The following is a 15834-nucleotide window of genomic DNA, read 5'->3' on the forward strand; positions in this document are numbered from 1 at the left end:
TTAAATCTATTTTGCCATAGAACTCTCTTCTGGCTACCATAATCCTTGAACTGCAGATAAAACAAGTTTCTCTCCAGTGTAAATTTTTTAAAACTTAGCCATCTAGAAATAAAAGGCAAGTCTGAAAAAATGATAGTTGTTAAATATCTGATTTACCAGGTAGAAGTATAAGAGCAGAAAACGTATGCAGAGATCGTCTAGAAAAGACTATAATTCTGTTCACTAAAGTGGTAAGTAGATTCTCCATTCAGTTACTGAATAGTTTACCATTCTGGAGGAGCAATCCCCATTCAGACATGTATGTGCCTTAAAGCCAATAGATTTCAGATCTTTTGAAGAAATGGAAGGTACTGCAACTTCAGACTTTTGTTATGAAATATATTTTTGAAATTTTTTTAAAGAAAAGGGTGTCTGTTTACTCATGCTGACATGAGTTGCATGAGTGAAGAATATATTTCCTTAGCTCAAAAAAATTTAATGCATTCCATGAGTAAATTATTTAGTTACGATTTTGCTTAAGAATGAATTCGGAAAGCTTTGCTAAGACATTTGTATCAGCATTGATGAATAAAGAAGACACAAACTTTTCATCCTGTCTTTTATAAGTAGTTAGATTGCTACTTCCAAGGCCGTGTTAGTTCTATTGAATAACTGTCCACTTTTATTACATTGAAAGAAAATTAACAGAAAACTCTCTTACCCTCTGTGACTTTTGTATTATATAATACATTTGGAGTTGTCAGCTAACTCTGTGCAACCATTAATTGCATATATTATGGGAAGGTAATTTTAGCATTGTCACTTGCTCTGTTTTTAAAAGATATAAAACCTACAGAATTCCCATTTTTTCAGATTCTACTTTAGGGCCATGGATCTTATTTAAATATTCAGCCTAATTATCAGAAGTACGAGGCACCTGTCGGCTTCACCAAAATTGAACTGAAGGTGCTCTGACCCCACATTTTTAGTCTTCATCATAGTACTTCTTACTTTGAACTGCCAAGCAAAGTATGTGAGGCATGTGCATCTTTTTTGTAGACCTGAAGAGAGAATACACTTAATTAATAGATAATCTACCACCTGTAGAAAGTCAGATGCAAGAATTTAGGCTTAGGCATTTTTGCAGTAGTAGAGGAGACTAAAGGAATTGATCAGTGCATTCTAGACCACTAGTTGAAAAAGCTAAGCTGAAGAAGTGAGTGCTTGTACTAAGTGGTGGGGGGGAGAAAAAAGAATCAAAGTTATTTCTCTCATGCTTTTTTACTTACAATAATTCTAATAGGGATGAATTATCTGCAGAAATGTTCAGGGTTTTAAGTGTGGCTGATATGTTTTATATACTGTGTTGCTAGCAAGCTGGTCTAGCTGAAAATGGGTATTGTTCCTTAACCTTAAAAAATGGTAGTTTTGAACATGAATCAAGAATTTCAGGGCAAAATAATGCTTCCTTAACCATTGATACCGATCTCTTCCTAATTTCCTGTCTGTGTAATTTTCTGTAATTTTATATAAATTGGCATTTGTTTTTGATAACTAGTTTATGAAAGCATGTAATAAAAGACTTGCACAAAAAGTCATTGGATTTCTTTATTGTTCTTCTACTTTCTTAATTTCTAGCTTTTGGACTTCCTGGATCAACATCCTTTTTCATTCACTGCTTTGATTCAGAGGTCATTGGAGTTTGCTGTAAGCTATGTTTTCACAGAGGCTGGTGAAGGAATTGTGTTTGAGCGTTTTATTGTACAGTGCATGAATCTCATTAAGATGATTGTAAAAAATTATGCTTACAAGCCATCCAAAAATATTGAAGGTACTGCTGCTATTTACTAAAAACATTTTTTATATCTTGAGAAACATTTTCCTAGTTGTTCCCAAAAGTAAAATTCCTTTAAGACATTTTTTTGAAGCACTTAATGTTTTAATAGTTAGTAATGTATACTTCTGTCTCTATATGGATAATTCTTATATTGATGGTTAAAGTATTAATATATATAGACATTGACCTGCTAAAGTAATTTTAAATACATAAGGATTATCTTTTCTTTGTTGATTGTTTTAGTTTTCATTGAACTAATTTTAAGAAGTATTAAGCTATGGAATTTGGTTTATTTTCATGAAATGGTTTGATGCAACTTTCCCTTGAGAAATTGTTTGCTAAAATGGGGTATTTGCTGTAATTAACTAATACCAGTATTCAGAAATACAGAAACACAGTGAATTTGACATGCAGTTGAATATGAAGCAGTTTATATGTTCTGCTTATAACTATATTAAAAAAAAACCCAAACCTTCTACATTAGTTTAACATTTGGCAATGACTAGATAACAATTAGCATTTTCTTTCTAGATTTAAAAAAAAAAAGTTTCATGAACATACTGGTATGTGTCTGATTACACAACCCCAGCATTTAAAATTCTTCAGAATATTGATGTATTTCAGTGTTATTCCATAATGTTGTAATACATTAGAATGTCCTAAATCCACTGATTATTAAGAGAAATTTCTACTTGCAAAAGTTCATAGTTGTGTTTGAGTTTTTGAAATAGAAATGTGGTCACTTGAGACAAGAACAATATAGCCCATTCTGATAAAAGCTATAGCACTCGACTTTTTGAGAACCGTGTGATTAAAAAAAATTAAACTAGAAAATTTATTTTTCTTAATTTCTGACTGACATATAGTGTTTTGTTGGTTGTATAGCATACAGTATTTGGTTTTATTGCTGCTTTCTTTAGCAAATGTTAACTCCTAAAACACCCAAGTTATTTTTAAGATTCTATTTGCATAAACTTTCTGAATAGCTACAAATGAAACTTGACGAGTTCTGTGTATTTTTTAATTCAGCAATGCTAAATAAAAAAAAATACCAAAAGCAGCAGGTAAACAGTTTTTCTTTTAATCTACATAGTAGCTGAAAGGCATTATGAATACTTTGTGAACCCCTACCGACCCTTCAGTTTGATTGTGCTGGTAGAGAACTCTCTTAAAAGTAAATGAATTTGGGAATTTAACTTGCCTAAAAAAAGTACCACCTGAAAGTCTGTAATGAAAGTCTGCCATGAAAATGTAATTTTTTTCTTTTTTTTTTCCTCTGATGATAAGAATTTCTTATCTATTGATTTCTGGCTAATTTTACTAACTACTGTTTGATCATTAAGACACTTAATTGTAATTTGGAATTTTCTGTGTTTTATTTCAGATAGCAGTCCTGAAACTCTTGAAGCACATAAGATAAAGACAGCATTTTTCACATATCCAACACTAATGGAAATATGTAGGAGATTAGTCACTCACTATTTCCTGCTGACAAACGAAGAATTAATGATGTGGGAAGAGGACCCAGAAGGCTTCAGTAAGAAATGTGTTGTATAGTTGGTTGCAGTTTGTTTAGATATTGGTATAATAGTTTCATATCTGCATTGCCTCTAGAAATTACTGCAATATTGGCTGTTTTCTTTTCTGCAGTCTTGTTACATGGACAAATATTCCCTCTAGAGATTATTCTCATAACAAGAGATTTCTTAGTAGTCTGTGATACTCACATATCTAAATACTAAAATGTATTTGAACCATAGTTGAAATAATGCTTTTTCCTTTTCTTTGTGAAATAATAGCTGTAGAAGAGACAGGAGGAGATTCTTGGAAGTACAGTCTCAGAGTAAGTGTTTCAGTTGAAACAAAACCATTCAACATTTCTGGATGCTTTTCTTGATAGTCTTGTAACCAAGAGAGATGATATTTGGTAGAAAGATAAGCTCATGCTTTTCAAAAAAGTCTTCAGTTAAGGAAACTTCATTAGAATTAGTATAAATTAACTTTGTTCATTTATCAATGTTCAAACATGCTGCAATACACTGGACACTATGCGCTTCATATTCTAGGAGGGAGGGAAAAGGAACTTGCTTCAGTGTTTGTATTGTGTAGTATCTGATGGTTACTAAACCCAGTAGAAGTTGTCGTCTTTAAACTGATAACTGATGTTATCACTTATGACTTTGTTGACAGACATGATGAATGAAGAAACTTTCAGATGCATCTGTATGAGCATTTTAGTTTAAATCAAAATTATGCTGTTGTAGTCAATCTCCCAGTTATCACTACTGTGGTTTGCTTTGCAGAGACATCTCAAAGTTGATTTGCTCCATTAGTTTCATTTTAAAACTAAAAAACCCAACCCTGTGTAAGTAGTGTGTTCCAAGTGCAAATGAGTATTCATGACTCAACTAGAGCTAATCCAAAAAGAAACCATGACATACCTACAGTGTGGTCACTGGCTCCTCAACACCAGCTGTTTCCCTCTGCAGATCCATTGTTCTTCTACCGCAGAGCTGGCTGAGATAGCCATCAAAATCTTGCTAGTGTTAAGCATACTGTATAGTAGTAAGAGTGGTATTTCATATAATACTAATTTTGCTACAGTATATTACATTCTAAATGACCTTTGGTGTGAGATATTCAGCACTTACAAATTTTAGCATAAATGTATTTTAATTGCCTTTATTTTGATAGATTCTAAAACAGATCTTTTAATTTTTCAGCCATGCACAGAAGTTCTTTTTATTGATATTTTCCATGAATATAATCAGACTCTTACCCCTGTGCTTCTAGAAATGGTTCGCAGTCTACAAGGTAAGTTCTTTAAAGGAACTGTAAAATGTAGAATTCTTTACATTCACTTTTGTCAACTGTTAAACAATTTTACCTTGTGATATCTAATTTTACATAGTGCGTTCCCTCTGTATTTTTGAAAGGGCATGTTAATATTTTAAAATTATTTCTAAACCTACCATAATGAAAATGCAGTGTATATATAGGAAAAGGAAATCATAACTATTTTAGATGACTGACGAAGATAGGGGCATTTCTACTTTCATGAGGTTTCAGCTTTCTTGAGAATGGTTGACAAGCTTAATAAATCCTGTGGGTTGTTTTTTATTGGGAACTTCCTGTTCAAATGTTGCAAGGCAGTTTATGGTAATTCTGCCATGTCTGCAAAAATCCTGGGGAAAAAAAACAGGTTCAAGTTACGGTGTCATTTTAGAGAGTCTAGAGGACTTTCCAAATCTGAAGAATCTGCTTTAAAAATCTAGTGTTTTCTGTATGAAGACTGAGGAATGATTCAAGTTTTCTTCACCCCCAAACTGAGTTTTATAGTGGCTATGAAAGATAATGAGTGGTAGCTGCCACTTTGTTTTCCCTGTCATTTCAGCTTAGGTTGTTTCCTCAGGTTGCATCTTACCTGACTTAAAATACTTTATATTTGAACTTACCAGAATGGATCAGTACATTCAATTAAATAGAAATAAATACTAATTTTCTGAGGGTGGTTTCTGACTTCAGAGAATCTCTTCATAAAATACTTTGTGTACATAAGTCTTGGGATGGCTTGCTGTGCTGTGATACTAGGAATGGTAAAAGATTCCTTACTACAGAGTTGACAGTTATTTTGTTTTCCAAGAATTATGAAAGTTAATACTTCCATGCTAAAAGGTACACATACACTATTTTTGTTTTCTCCTGAAGTCCCTTATAGCCATTTCTGGATGTTTTCAACTTGAGAGTTACTGTTGAAGTACTAGATGAATTAAAAATTCATTAATTCTTAAGATTTTGGAAAATTTTTACTTATACATTGTAAGTACACGTGCACACATATATGAAGTATATAGGAACTAGGTCTAGGACTCTGTTGGAAATAGCACCACGTGGTTGAGTGTTCAGCAATTTGCGGGTTTTGAGTCTGTTCATTTAAAATACATGCTTCTGACTTACTTGAATGTTGCTGTTAAAAATGTTCAGCTCTGAAGAAGTCAGTCAAAAATACAGTAATAGCAAAGCAGTCTTAATTCACAGCATACTTACTTAAAGTGTAAAAGTGCAAAGTTGTTTGCGTTCTTTCTTTTAGTTACACCTTTTTCTTTATTTTAACTTTGTCTTGTAGGATCTACCAATGTGGAAGATGCCAGTGCTATACTGATTAAAGATGCTGGTAAATTAAATTTACTTTACCTTTGAAATAACAGAGCTGCTTTTGTGTATGTGCTTGACTTCTTAAAAATTAGATGAAGAATTTGCAAGATTTTTTTCAAGACATTTGAAAAGTAGGACCTAAATCCTATTTCTGCTTGCACTTGATGTCAGTCTTCACTTTTTGAAATGCTTATGTAAAAATATGGTGCTACTTTCAGCTTTTTTGTGAAACAAACCCTTAGACAATCTCCCTTACTGTCCTGTCCTTTCCTCTCTGCAAATAAATGAGCTACAGTGCTTCCATGGAGACACTCTGTTCATTTTACAAGAAAGAAGATTTTGTGGCAAAAGAAAAGAATTGGCTAAGACCTCTCATGGAACCATTCTTGATGTTACAATAAGATATTAATTGTTCTTATGGCTTTTAACTATTTTCAAGAGTCTGAATTTTCTTCTGTAATACCTTTCTTTTACTAAAATTTCCTCCCGATTTCCCTCTGCTGTGGTCTGATAATCTCCTTTATCACAAAGATATGCTTTAGTTTTGTTTTCTGTATTATGTTCAGGTTATCAAAAATCCTTTTTGAAACTTAAGTTAGTCTGATTATTTAGTATTAAAAATTAAACACTTAAGCAAACAATAAGCATAACTATTGTTTTTCCCCAGTGTATAATGCAGTTGGACTGGCTGCTTATGAACTATTCGATAGTGTGGATTTTGATCAATGGTTTAAAAATCAACTATTAGCAGAACTACAGGTTTCTCATAACAGGTAAACACCTTGGTTTGTTATGCCTTCATCATTTAAATGTGAACTGTTGATACAAATCTGGTAAGATATAATGTCTAATAATTGCAGACTTGAAAAATACTCAATATTTAAACATATCCACTAAATGAGCAGAGGTATGAAATACATATAGATAACTGACAGAGTCACAGAAGTGACAGTGTTCCTGACAGTTTCTGTTTATGTTTAAATTACTGTGTGGTGGATATTTCCAAGGTTCTGTAAATATATTGTAAGTCTGTCCTCTTGTATATATTTGAGTTGACTAAACTTTCTCAGGACAATCACGTTTGCTCATTTAAAGAAAGATATTTAGGCCTTCTGAGATCCCAGAGCCCTTTAGGCAGTAAAGTCCGATTGAAATCTGGAAATAATCTCTGTAAAACTGTAGCTTAGCCAAAATAGTGATTTGTTCTTCTCTGCTAGTTCAAATACAAGTCCTCCGTAGCACTCTTCTGTTAATTTTGCCAGCAATAAAGTGGGGAAGTAAGGATTTGGGTTGTGTTGTAAAGTGTGAATGATTACAGGCTGGTTCTACATAAGCACTACTATATAGTAAACCCATCTGCTGTGGGTTTTCCTTCCTACCAAGGTCCTCTTCACTTGGATGACCTTCACATGAGTACCTTTTTTTTTTGTTTAGTAGATATCATAGGGCATTTTGAAAGATCAGTTTGGGCATCTCAGTACAGACTGAGCTGTCCATCTCTACAGCTGACTAGAAGACAGTGTTCCTTCCTGTTCCTCAAACTGTCACTCTTCCCTCCGGGGAGGGGCAGTGACTGCTATTGTACGTGCTAATCCTCATTAGATGAGTTCCCACTCACCCTTTGACTCTGAATAAGTATGTCCTATTTTTCTCATCAGGGTCATTAGCAGTGACCCTAATGTCCATTGAAGAACTTTACTATTTTTTTTTTCTACATTTGAAATTCATCTTACCAGACATGATTGTTATCTGAAATATAAACTGATTTGTTTGCTAATGCCCTTAGGAGCTACTATAAATTGTAAATGATTTTCCATTTTTTTTTTTTTTTTTCATTTCCAAATGCTAGTTATAAACACTTTCTTTACAAATACATTTTAATTTCATGTAGAGTGGAAGATCCTGCTAAACTTACAAATATTAAAATGCTTATTTTCATTACAATATACTTCTTAAAGTGAATTATTTACTGTTGGATGTATAACCTTACTTCAGAGTCACAAAATCATTGCCACCGTTGTTTACCTGGTGTCTCAGAATGTTTTTATTCTTTTTCTCATTAATCCTTTTTTTTTTTCCTGTCTGCTCTCAACTTCACCTTGCTATCTACCAGTGGCCAAGCACCTCAATGGTTAGGCTAAATGTCAGAAGAGCAGGAAAAAAAGAGAGATCTTGTATATGATTGATCCTTTGTTGTTCTGCTGCACCAGCACCGGTCTCTGAATAAAGCTGCCTTGGTATTTGGAACACATGCTGGCCTTGGCATTTTTATGCTCTCCGCCCATAAGCATAAGTAAAACTGACAAAAGTCTTCTACAGTTAATGTAGTTGTATTTACAGTAGGGAAGACACCTGATCTAACCATTTGGTTGGCATTTATGATATCCCAGGATGAAACTGCTGGGAGGACAGAAGCTTGCAGTAGAAGTCGTCCAGAAGTTTGAAGCCTTGTTTGCTTGAACTGCTTCTACTGCCAGCATCATTGGAGACCACCATGGCGATAAGGGAGACAGTGTTAGTAGTTTAAATGTTCAGATAAAGCAGATTGGTATGATCACTGTCCCACAGAATGTCCCCCACTGATTAGCATGCTTTTTCACAAACTGGTTCATGTTTGGGAACACAAACCTATGTGTTGTCAGCAGTGACCGAGTTTGCTGTGTTTTGTCTTCTTTGAATGTTTCGTTGTCTGTTAATAGTGAGATTGTCAGCCATGACCATAGCAGTAGGAGAAACATGAGATTAATGAAAAAATATTCTTAGAGATTTTTAGAAACATTGCATTGCCAAATTTATCACTTGCCATAATATTTAGTTTTGTACTGAGTACAGAGACACTTTTCTGTAATATGAAAATAGTTTACTGAATACAATCTCTTGCAATCATTCAATCTTAAAACAACTTTTCCTGCTGAGAGAGAATTGATGTGACACTTAGTACTTTGGTATCAAGTAAAAAACCTTTGACTTGAATGTCTGAATCCTGTCCAGACTGCTTAAAGCTACCATCCTGTGACTATTGTAACAGAAGCTACCTTATTTTGGAATATGGCCAGTTTTCCCATGTAAGCTTTAGGTCCAGCAGGCTCAATCTGCTTATACTTATTGTGTGCTCTTAGTGTAAAAGCTAATGATGTTCTAAGGCGGGAGCTTTTCCCAGAAGTAGTGAATGTAGAAAAGGTAGGACCTCAAAAATGAGCAGCTATGAGCAGCATTTCTAGGAAATTCAGTCCTTCAACAAAAAAAAAAACAAAACCAAAAACAAACAAAAAAACGCCCCCCCAAAAAACACAAAACCCAACCTCCCTGCCCCGCCCCCCCCCCCAAAATCCCAAAAGCACACTGTCTTTTCTCTACCAGGGAGAGAGAGAAAGAATATAAAGATGCAGGTAGGATGTATGGATTGCACAACAGGTATCACCAGAGCTGAAAATCCTTGCTGTCAGGAGACAGTTATGTACTTACGGCATATCATTTAAAACTTTCCTTTTATGTGGTAGTGGTTTGAAAACTATCCAATGCCAATCTCAAGAAAAAACTCTTAGTTTTTTAATATTCTGATTTTTACAAGGTTATGTATATCAGGCACGAACATTCTAAGAATAGAAAAAGTTGTATCATCAAAGCTTCTCAAATAAATAGAAGGACCTGTTAGTAAGGCAACGTCTTGTGTAAGTCATGCTTCATCATGGGTTGTTCGTGCTTCACTGCCACTCGATAAATCTCAAGCAACACTGGAATGTTATTCCTTATTAGCTTTGTGTTCCAGTCTAATGAACTGCTGTATTCATGCTGCTTTCACAACTTTCATGTTCTCTGAAGGTGTGCTTTGTTAATTGTCTCATGGTTATGGGAATGTTTAATAAATCATATATATTAAATGTAAAGAAGCCTCAATAACTTCAGTTTAAATTGCTTTCTTGTTGGCTTACAAGGCAGAAGTTCATGAAATGAAAAATACATTTAGGATAACAAGGCAAAATAATTTGTTACTTAAAATTCTATGAATAGGGTTCATCTTACCTAACTTTATGTGTCTGCAAGTTAAGCGTTTAAATCTGAGCTGCTCTTCTGGATCAGCTTTTATAATCAGTGGAGAAAAACAGCAGCTCTACAGAATGCTTTTCTCAATCATTATGTTAGGCAATTCAGCTCGTCGTTGTTCTGGTTCGTACTTCTTCCCATTGACTCTAAAGCTGTTTGGTTTGTGCCCTTGTTGCGGCAGTGGTGCAAGATTAGATATGTCAGTTCTTTCTGAGAATGGTTTTAGACTGATGACACGAAATACTCTGGCAGTTGTTGTAATGCAGTACTTAAGTTTACATTTTTAAATTTAAATTTTGAGCATAGAAAGAGTGTCAAGGAAATTAATGGAAAGTATGGTGAAAGCAGTGGATGCCATGATGGCAGTAATAAATGTAAGACTTATTTTTAGTTTCTTTTATTGGTGTGCTATGTGCAGAATAAACTGTATCTCTAGTGAGACCTTCAAGATTCAGTCATTTAGGATGAAAGCTATCTTTTTCAGACTAAGTTCATGTTTACTGAGCCTTCTAGTGAGGAATTTTGATGAAAAAGATTTCTGCATTGAAGTTCTAAAGTCGGTCTTGACAAACTAAATCTTTTAATAATTGTTTTGGGGAATAAAGTTTTCCTAATTCTTCTTGGATTTCTTTTTCATCAAAGTACTCTAGAACAGCAAGTATAATGAGTTAAAGAGTACAATTTTTTTTTCCCCACTTTTAAAGATATAAACCAATACGCCGACGAGTAATTTGGCTGATTGGACAGTGGATTTCTGTAAAATTCAAATCAGACTTGAGACCTATGTTATATGAGGCAATTCGTAACTTGCTTCAAGACCAGGACTTAGTGGTAAGTATAAATAGGTAATGTTTTGGGTTACACATTTGTTCTGTAAACACAGGTGAAACATAAATACCATACCTTATGTAAACTTGATTGAGAACTTCATAACATCACACCTTAAAGTCTGTTGTGTCTTGCAAAAAATAGTCTGTTGGGAAGTTGTGGTGGTGTTTAATTGTGGAGATGTTGAACGATAAGGTTAAAGACATGAAACGAGCTCTGAAGATGTTCACTAGGTGATGACTTTGGTGGAAAAATGAATGGCAATAGCAACAGTCTGGTTTTTGTAAAAAAAAAAATAAAATTGTAAAGTGTTGTAAGATAATTTATGAACAAATGAACACCTTGTGTAGATAAAACAGGGTTATTCTGTGACTAGTCCCTGCAGTACACAGTATTATTTAAGCATCAACATAGTTATCTGCTAACAGAATATGATAAATGGCATTGTTTGCTAAGCTGCTCGAGTACAGTTCTGTGGTTTTAAGCTACAATTTCAGTTTACCAGCAGGTGAGGTTGAGTTGAGAAGCTGGTTTTGTGACTGTTTCTTTTGTTTTTTATTTTTAAAGAAACAGACCTAGCACCCAACAAATAAAACAAATAAACCTAGCTAGTTTGTTAGTTAAATACTAGTAACTGGCAGTCATAACAGTTACTTCTGTGATTCCAGACAGCTTCAGCAGAGCAGGGTGTGTTTCTGTATCAGTCTTGTGACTGTTTTCAGTTAGTGCTTTCCGAGCATCTGAACATCTGCCAGGGAAGAACATGCTAACTTGTTGAGTTTATTTGATTCTGTACTTTTTGGGTGACAGCAAGCCATGAGATAATCCCAAGGTAAACTCCTTCTCTATGGCAAGAGTTTTTATCACAGGCTAGATACCTTGTTTAATTCTTTCTTGGCCTTCATGAAGGTTTTGCCTGAGTAGTTTCTCCAGGTGGTACCACTTTAGCAATGCCAAATAAACTGTAAAGGATACTAAAATGAGAGCAAATGAAGATGTTTGAGTTGAACTAACTACATTTCTTAGATGATGACAGAACACACAGAATGATTCAATTGCCAAAAGAGCAACTGGTTTGATATTGTCAGATATTATGTTGATAATGAAAATGTTTAATGGACGTATGCATGATGCTTCTTGACTTTTCTTTCAGGTCCGTATCGAGACAGCTACGACACTGAAGTTAAATATCCTTTTATTGGCAAAGATGTTTGATTAGTTCTTAATTCAGAGTTACTGGAAAATAAACAATTTTAAACTTACTACCAAATTCTTCACATTATAATTTTTGTGTATCCATGGAATATTTGCTTATTTGAAGCTTGTATCCATCTGCAGTCTGTATTGTTTTTCCTTAATGGTTGTTTACCTGTAGATGACTTCGAGTTCAGAACTGACCAGTTCTTACCGGTAAGAGCATTTATATGGGCATATTCTAATGAGCAGATAGAGTCATAGAGGAAACCAGGAAAAACATATTTATATATACATATATTTATATACACTATTTAGTAATCAGTGTGTATGTTTTCTGGGTTTGGTGTTTTGGTTTTGGGTTTTTTTTTTTACTCTTCGTAGGCCAAAACATGTAAAGACTCATACTGTGGCTGTCAAGGTTGCTAATGTGCAATATTCAGGCAGACAATTCAAAACCTTTTAGTATGACTATTACAACTTCCTAGCATTGTGTTTATTACTATATATATTATGTGTTACCAGATGCTAAGTTTCTTCATGCTAAGACAATACGAATGCTGTCTTTAAAAAATAAGTCTCCACACCGATGTGACTTTCCAGTATGCCTGTTTCACACAGTACTTTCGAACCTGCTGTTTCACACAAATATTTAATAAATGTGTGTGGCTAAAATAGTGCCTTAAAAAACATTGACTTTATTGGTCTCCTATATTTGTGTTTACAGTGCTCATTACTGTTGTCATTAAGTAAACAATGAAATGTTAGCTATAAATACAGCAAAGATTTATTTTGATCACTCAAATTTAGCAGGTGCTTTTTCTTCTCATTTGATCATTACTTCCATGTTAATTGCAACTCTCTTGTGAGCAAACAACAAAAATGGAGAGTGCATCTACACTGTAAACATTGGAATTCTTTAAGATGTCTTTTTCAGTTCAATATCTAAATTTTATCTACTGATCCAAAAGCTGGATGACTGTACCTTTGCTTTGACCCTAACAAAGTGGAGAGATGGCCTTCAGCTTTATAGTATTTTAACTGTGGAGTCATATTTACACTTACCAAAACATGAAAATGGTGTATGTTCAAATTGATCATATTTGAACTATTACGTAAGAGCATGTCTGAAATTTTGTATCTTGTTTAGGCAGTGATTGGCTAGTGTGCGTTTTTCCAAATGACAGAGTAACATTTTGCACACTTTGTAAGTGTCTTTCAAAGTTCATAGATGTCTTAAAGTTGTAAGCGTACAAGAAAATCACCAATTCATGTCAGCAATTGTATTTTTGATGGTCTAATCTGTAGTTGTTTATTTTTCTTTTAGTATCTGGAATCCATGTTTACACTGCTCTTTCAGCTACTTCAGGAAGTAACACAATGTGACACCAAAATGCATGTTCTTCACGTTTTGTCTTGTGTGATTGAAAGAGTCAATATGCAGGTATTTTTTTTACAGATTTCAGTGTTAGCTTTGTACTAAGAACACAGAGGAGGACTTGATGTTTTTGTTTCATACAAAAATAGTAGAAAAATGTCATCAATTAATAGACTGGTTGTTGTTATGGTAGATGCCTGCATTGTTTGCATTACTTGGTTCTCTTTTTCACTTTTAAGTTCTCATTTATCTTTTGTGTGAAATGGTCTTGCTCAGTCACTACTTTATTTACTATGTATTTTTTAGAGTACAGAAAGGCTTCCGCTGGTTATCTTTGCATTTCTTGCAATTTTCTTTTTTGTAGTTGTAATTTATTCTAATTGTCTCTTCTTATATCTGAACTAGTATTTTATTAAATCTTACATATTAAAAGAGACATTTAGAGGGACAAAATGCTTCACACTCATAGGGACTGTGCAGTTAAATTTGTGATCTCTCATTGGCACTGATACAGGTCACAATTGCCTACGCAGCACTCTCCTTAACTGCACAAAAAGTTTCAAGTTCACATTATGAATTTTCAGTACTTCCTTCTTAGTGTTAAAGTATATTCTTCAGCTTATACATAAAGAAATTGAAGACGATTTTGCAGAATTAAAAAATGAATTGTTTACTGCTTCTGTCTCAGGGTTTTTTTGTGGTATTACTGTATTAGGGACAGAGATAATGCATGGTTTTGAGTTTATCTCCTCTTTCTACAAGATCCTGTCTCAGAGCCAAATGAAGCTTTCCTATTTGTCCTTTGTAGAAAAAATCAACATGACAGTGGATTTCCCTGCATTTTAGATAAGCTAGAGAAGCAGCAGAAAAAACAAGTTGAGAAAGAACCTTTGAGTCTGTTTAGGTTAATTCCTAATTAAGTACTTAAAAAGACAAATAGATTAACGTTTTAGTATTGTAGAGCATCATAGGAAAAATTTAGGTTGGGACAAACCTCTGGAGGTTATGTAGTCCAACCCCTGCTCAAAGCATGGGTAACTTCAGAGGTTATTCAGCATTTGGTTTTTTGTTGTTGTTTTGGTTTTTTACTGGAACTGGTTTTGGTCTTCTTAAAGGATGCCATTATTTAGGAGTCCTATCTAAGTGAAGAATATATTAATATTAAAATATCTCTGGTTATCAAATCAAGTATTTTTTGTTCTATTTACTACTTAAGCCCGATTGCCATGCGCAAATGTTGCCGTGAGTAATATGTTCTTTTCAGACCACTGTGCAGTCAGAAGTTAGTTCAGTCACAGAATATGGAATATGGTGTTTTAGGAAGAGGAAAGAGGAGTAAATTAAAGCAAACTCTGTATTTTTACTGTGACAAAAGCAGCTCTTAAATATTTCAGAAATTATGCTTGGGATAAATTAATGGCCTTGTTTCACACATTAAGAAACAAATTTGTGTTCTGAACTTCAGATACGACCATATGTAGGATGTTTAGTTCAGTATTTACCACTCCTTTGGAAACAGAGTGAGGAGCACAATATGCTACGATGTGCCATTCTAACCACCCTAATCCATCTCGTCCAGGTAAGGGGTCAGAATCATGTAAGTGTTGTCAGTATCTCCTACAATTCTTTCTCAGACATGCTGACATGTTCTCTGTGTGTGTGTGTGTACATAAGTATATAGGTAAAATTAAGTTATATTTTGGTTTTATAGGCTATTTCTAAATGTTTTTCAGTCTTAAAATAAAGACGTGGTTTTCTAATAGCGGAGGTAAACATGGCCAATGTTAAGCACTTAACTATTTTGTTTCCAGGGCCTTGTTCAGTAAAAGCAGTTCTTTAGGCAGATTTGCTTGTGTTCTGGAGGTTTTGGTTTTGTAATCTTGGAATTGAACTTCCTTTAGTGACTTTATGTGAAAGAGGTTGTTCTGGCTTCCTGTATTTCCCAGCCAGCATTAGGAGTGATGGTCTCTTCTTGTAATCATTGTGTATGCTTCAGACTGAATTCTGCAGTGTAAGCTCATCTGTTTCCCTGTTGCTTTCCATTCAGCTCCCAGGGATGTGGAATTTCTATTTTGGTTGCAAACTTTCTGTCAAGATGAACCATTTTTAAATCATAGTCCAAGATAACGGGCCACCACAAGTTTCACTTTGCCTGTTCTTTTAAATTTGCATTTTAATTCAGATTAGCATTAAATGTTTCTTGTTTAAATCTTAACTGTTAGGTTTAATGTCTCTCAAGGGTGTTGTTGGCATTGACGAATTGTGGGTCATCTTGTTTCTTTAGAACTCCGACACTTTTATTTTTACGATTTTTACCATTAGCTTTCTACTGCATAACCTTTGATAGCTGTTATGTTCTTTTGCAATGATTTCTGCCATGTTTTTATATAGCATATGGGGAAAAATACTTTATTTCGTC

The 15834-nt window shown here is 34.1% G+C and overlaps 1 protein-coding gene across 9 annotated transcripts in view; it reads left to right on the forward strand.

Annotated features, from left to right (window-relative positions):
• The window catches only part of IPO11 (importin 11), a 99420-nt gene that overhangs the window by 30770 nt on the left and 52816 nt on the right, over positions 1–15834 (forward strand). For all 9 annotated transcript variants that reach the window (XR_015705228.1, XM_087759632.1, XM_087759635.1 and 6 more), the window contains 12 exons: positions 160–230; positions 1618–1810; positions 3201–3353; positions 3616–3659; positions 4540–4630; positions 5943–5990; positions 6639–6744; positions 10720–10846; positions 11997–12030; positions 12213–12253; positions 13365–13481; positions 14881–14994. Coding sequence is in view for 8 of the 9 variants with exons in the window: in XM_087759632.1 (XP_087615758.1) it covers positions 160–230; positions 1618–1810; positions 3201–3353; positions 3616–3659; positions 4540–4630; positions 5943–5990; positions 6639–6744; positions 10720–10846; positions 11997–12030; positions 12213–12253; positions 13365–13481; positions 14881–14994 (1139 nt within the window). In the remaining variant the exon portion in view is untranslated. The remainder of the gene's footprint in view (positions 1–159; positions 231–1617; positions 1811–3200; positions 3354–3615; positions 3660–4539; positions 4631–5942; positions 5991–6638; positions 6745–10719; positions 10847–11996; positions 12031–12212; positions 12254–13364; positions 13482–14880; positions 14995–15834) is intronic.

The sequence above is a fragment of the Nipponia nippon genome, unplaced genomic scaffold (genome assembly GCF_047370975.1).
Source record: "Nipponia nippon isolate SJK-2023a ecotype South Korea unplaced genomic scaffold, ASM4737097v1 scaffold_20, whole genome shotgun sequence".
NCBI classification, from domain to species: domain Eukaryota; kingdom Metazoa; phylum Chordata; class Aves; order Pelecaniformes; family Threskiornithidae; genus Nipponia; species Nipponia nippon.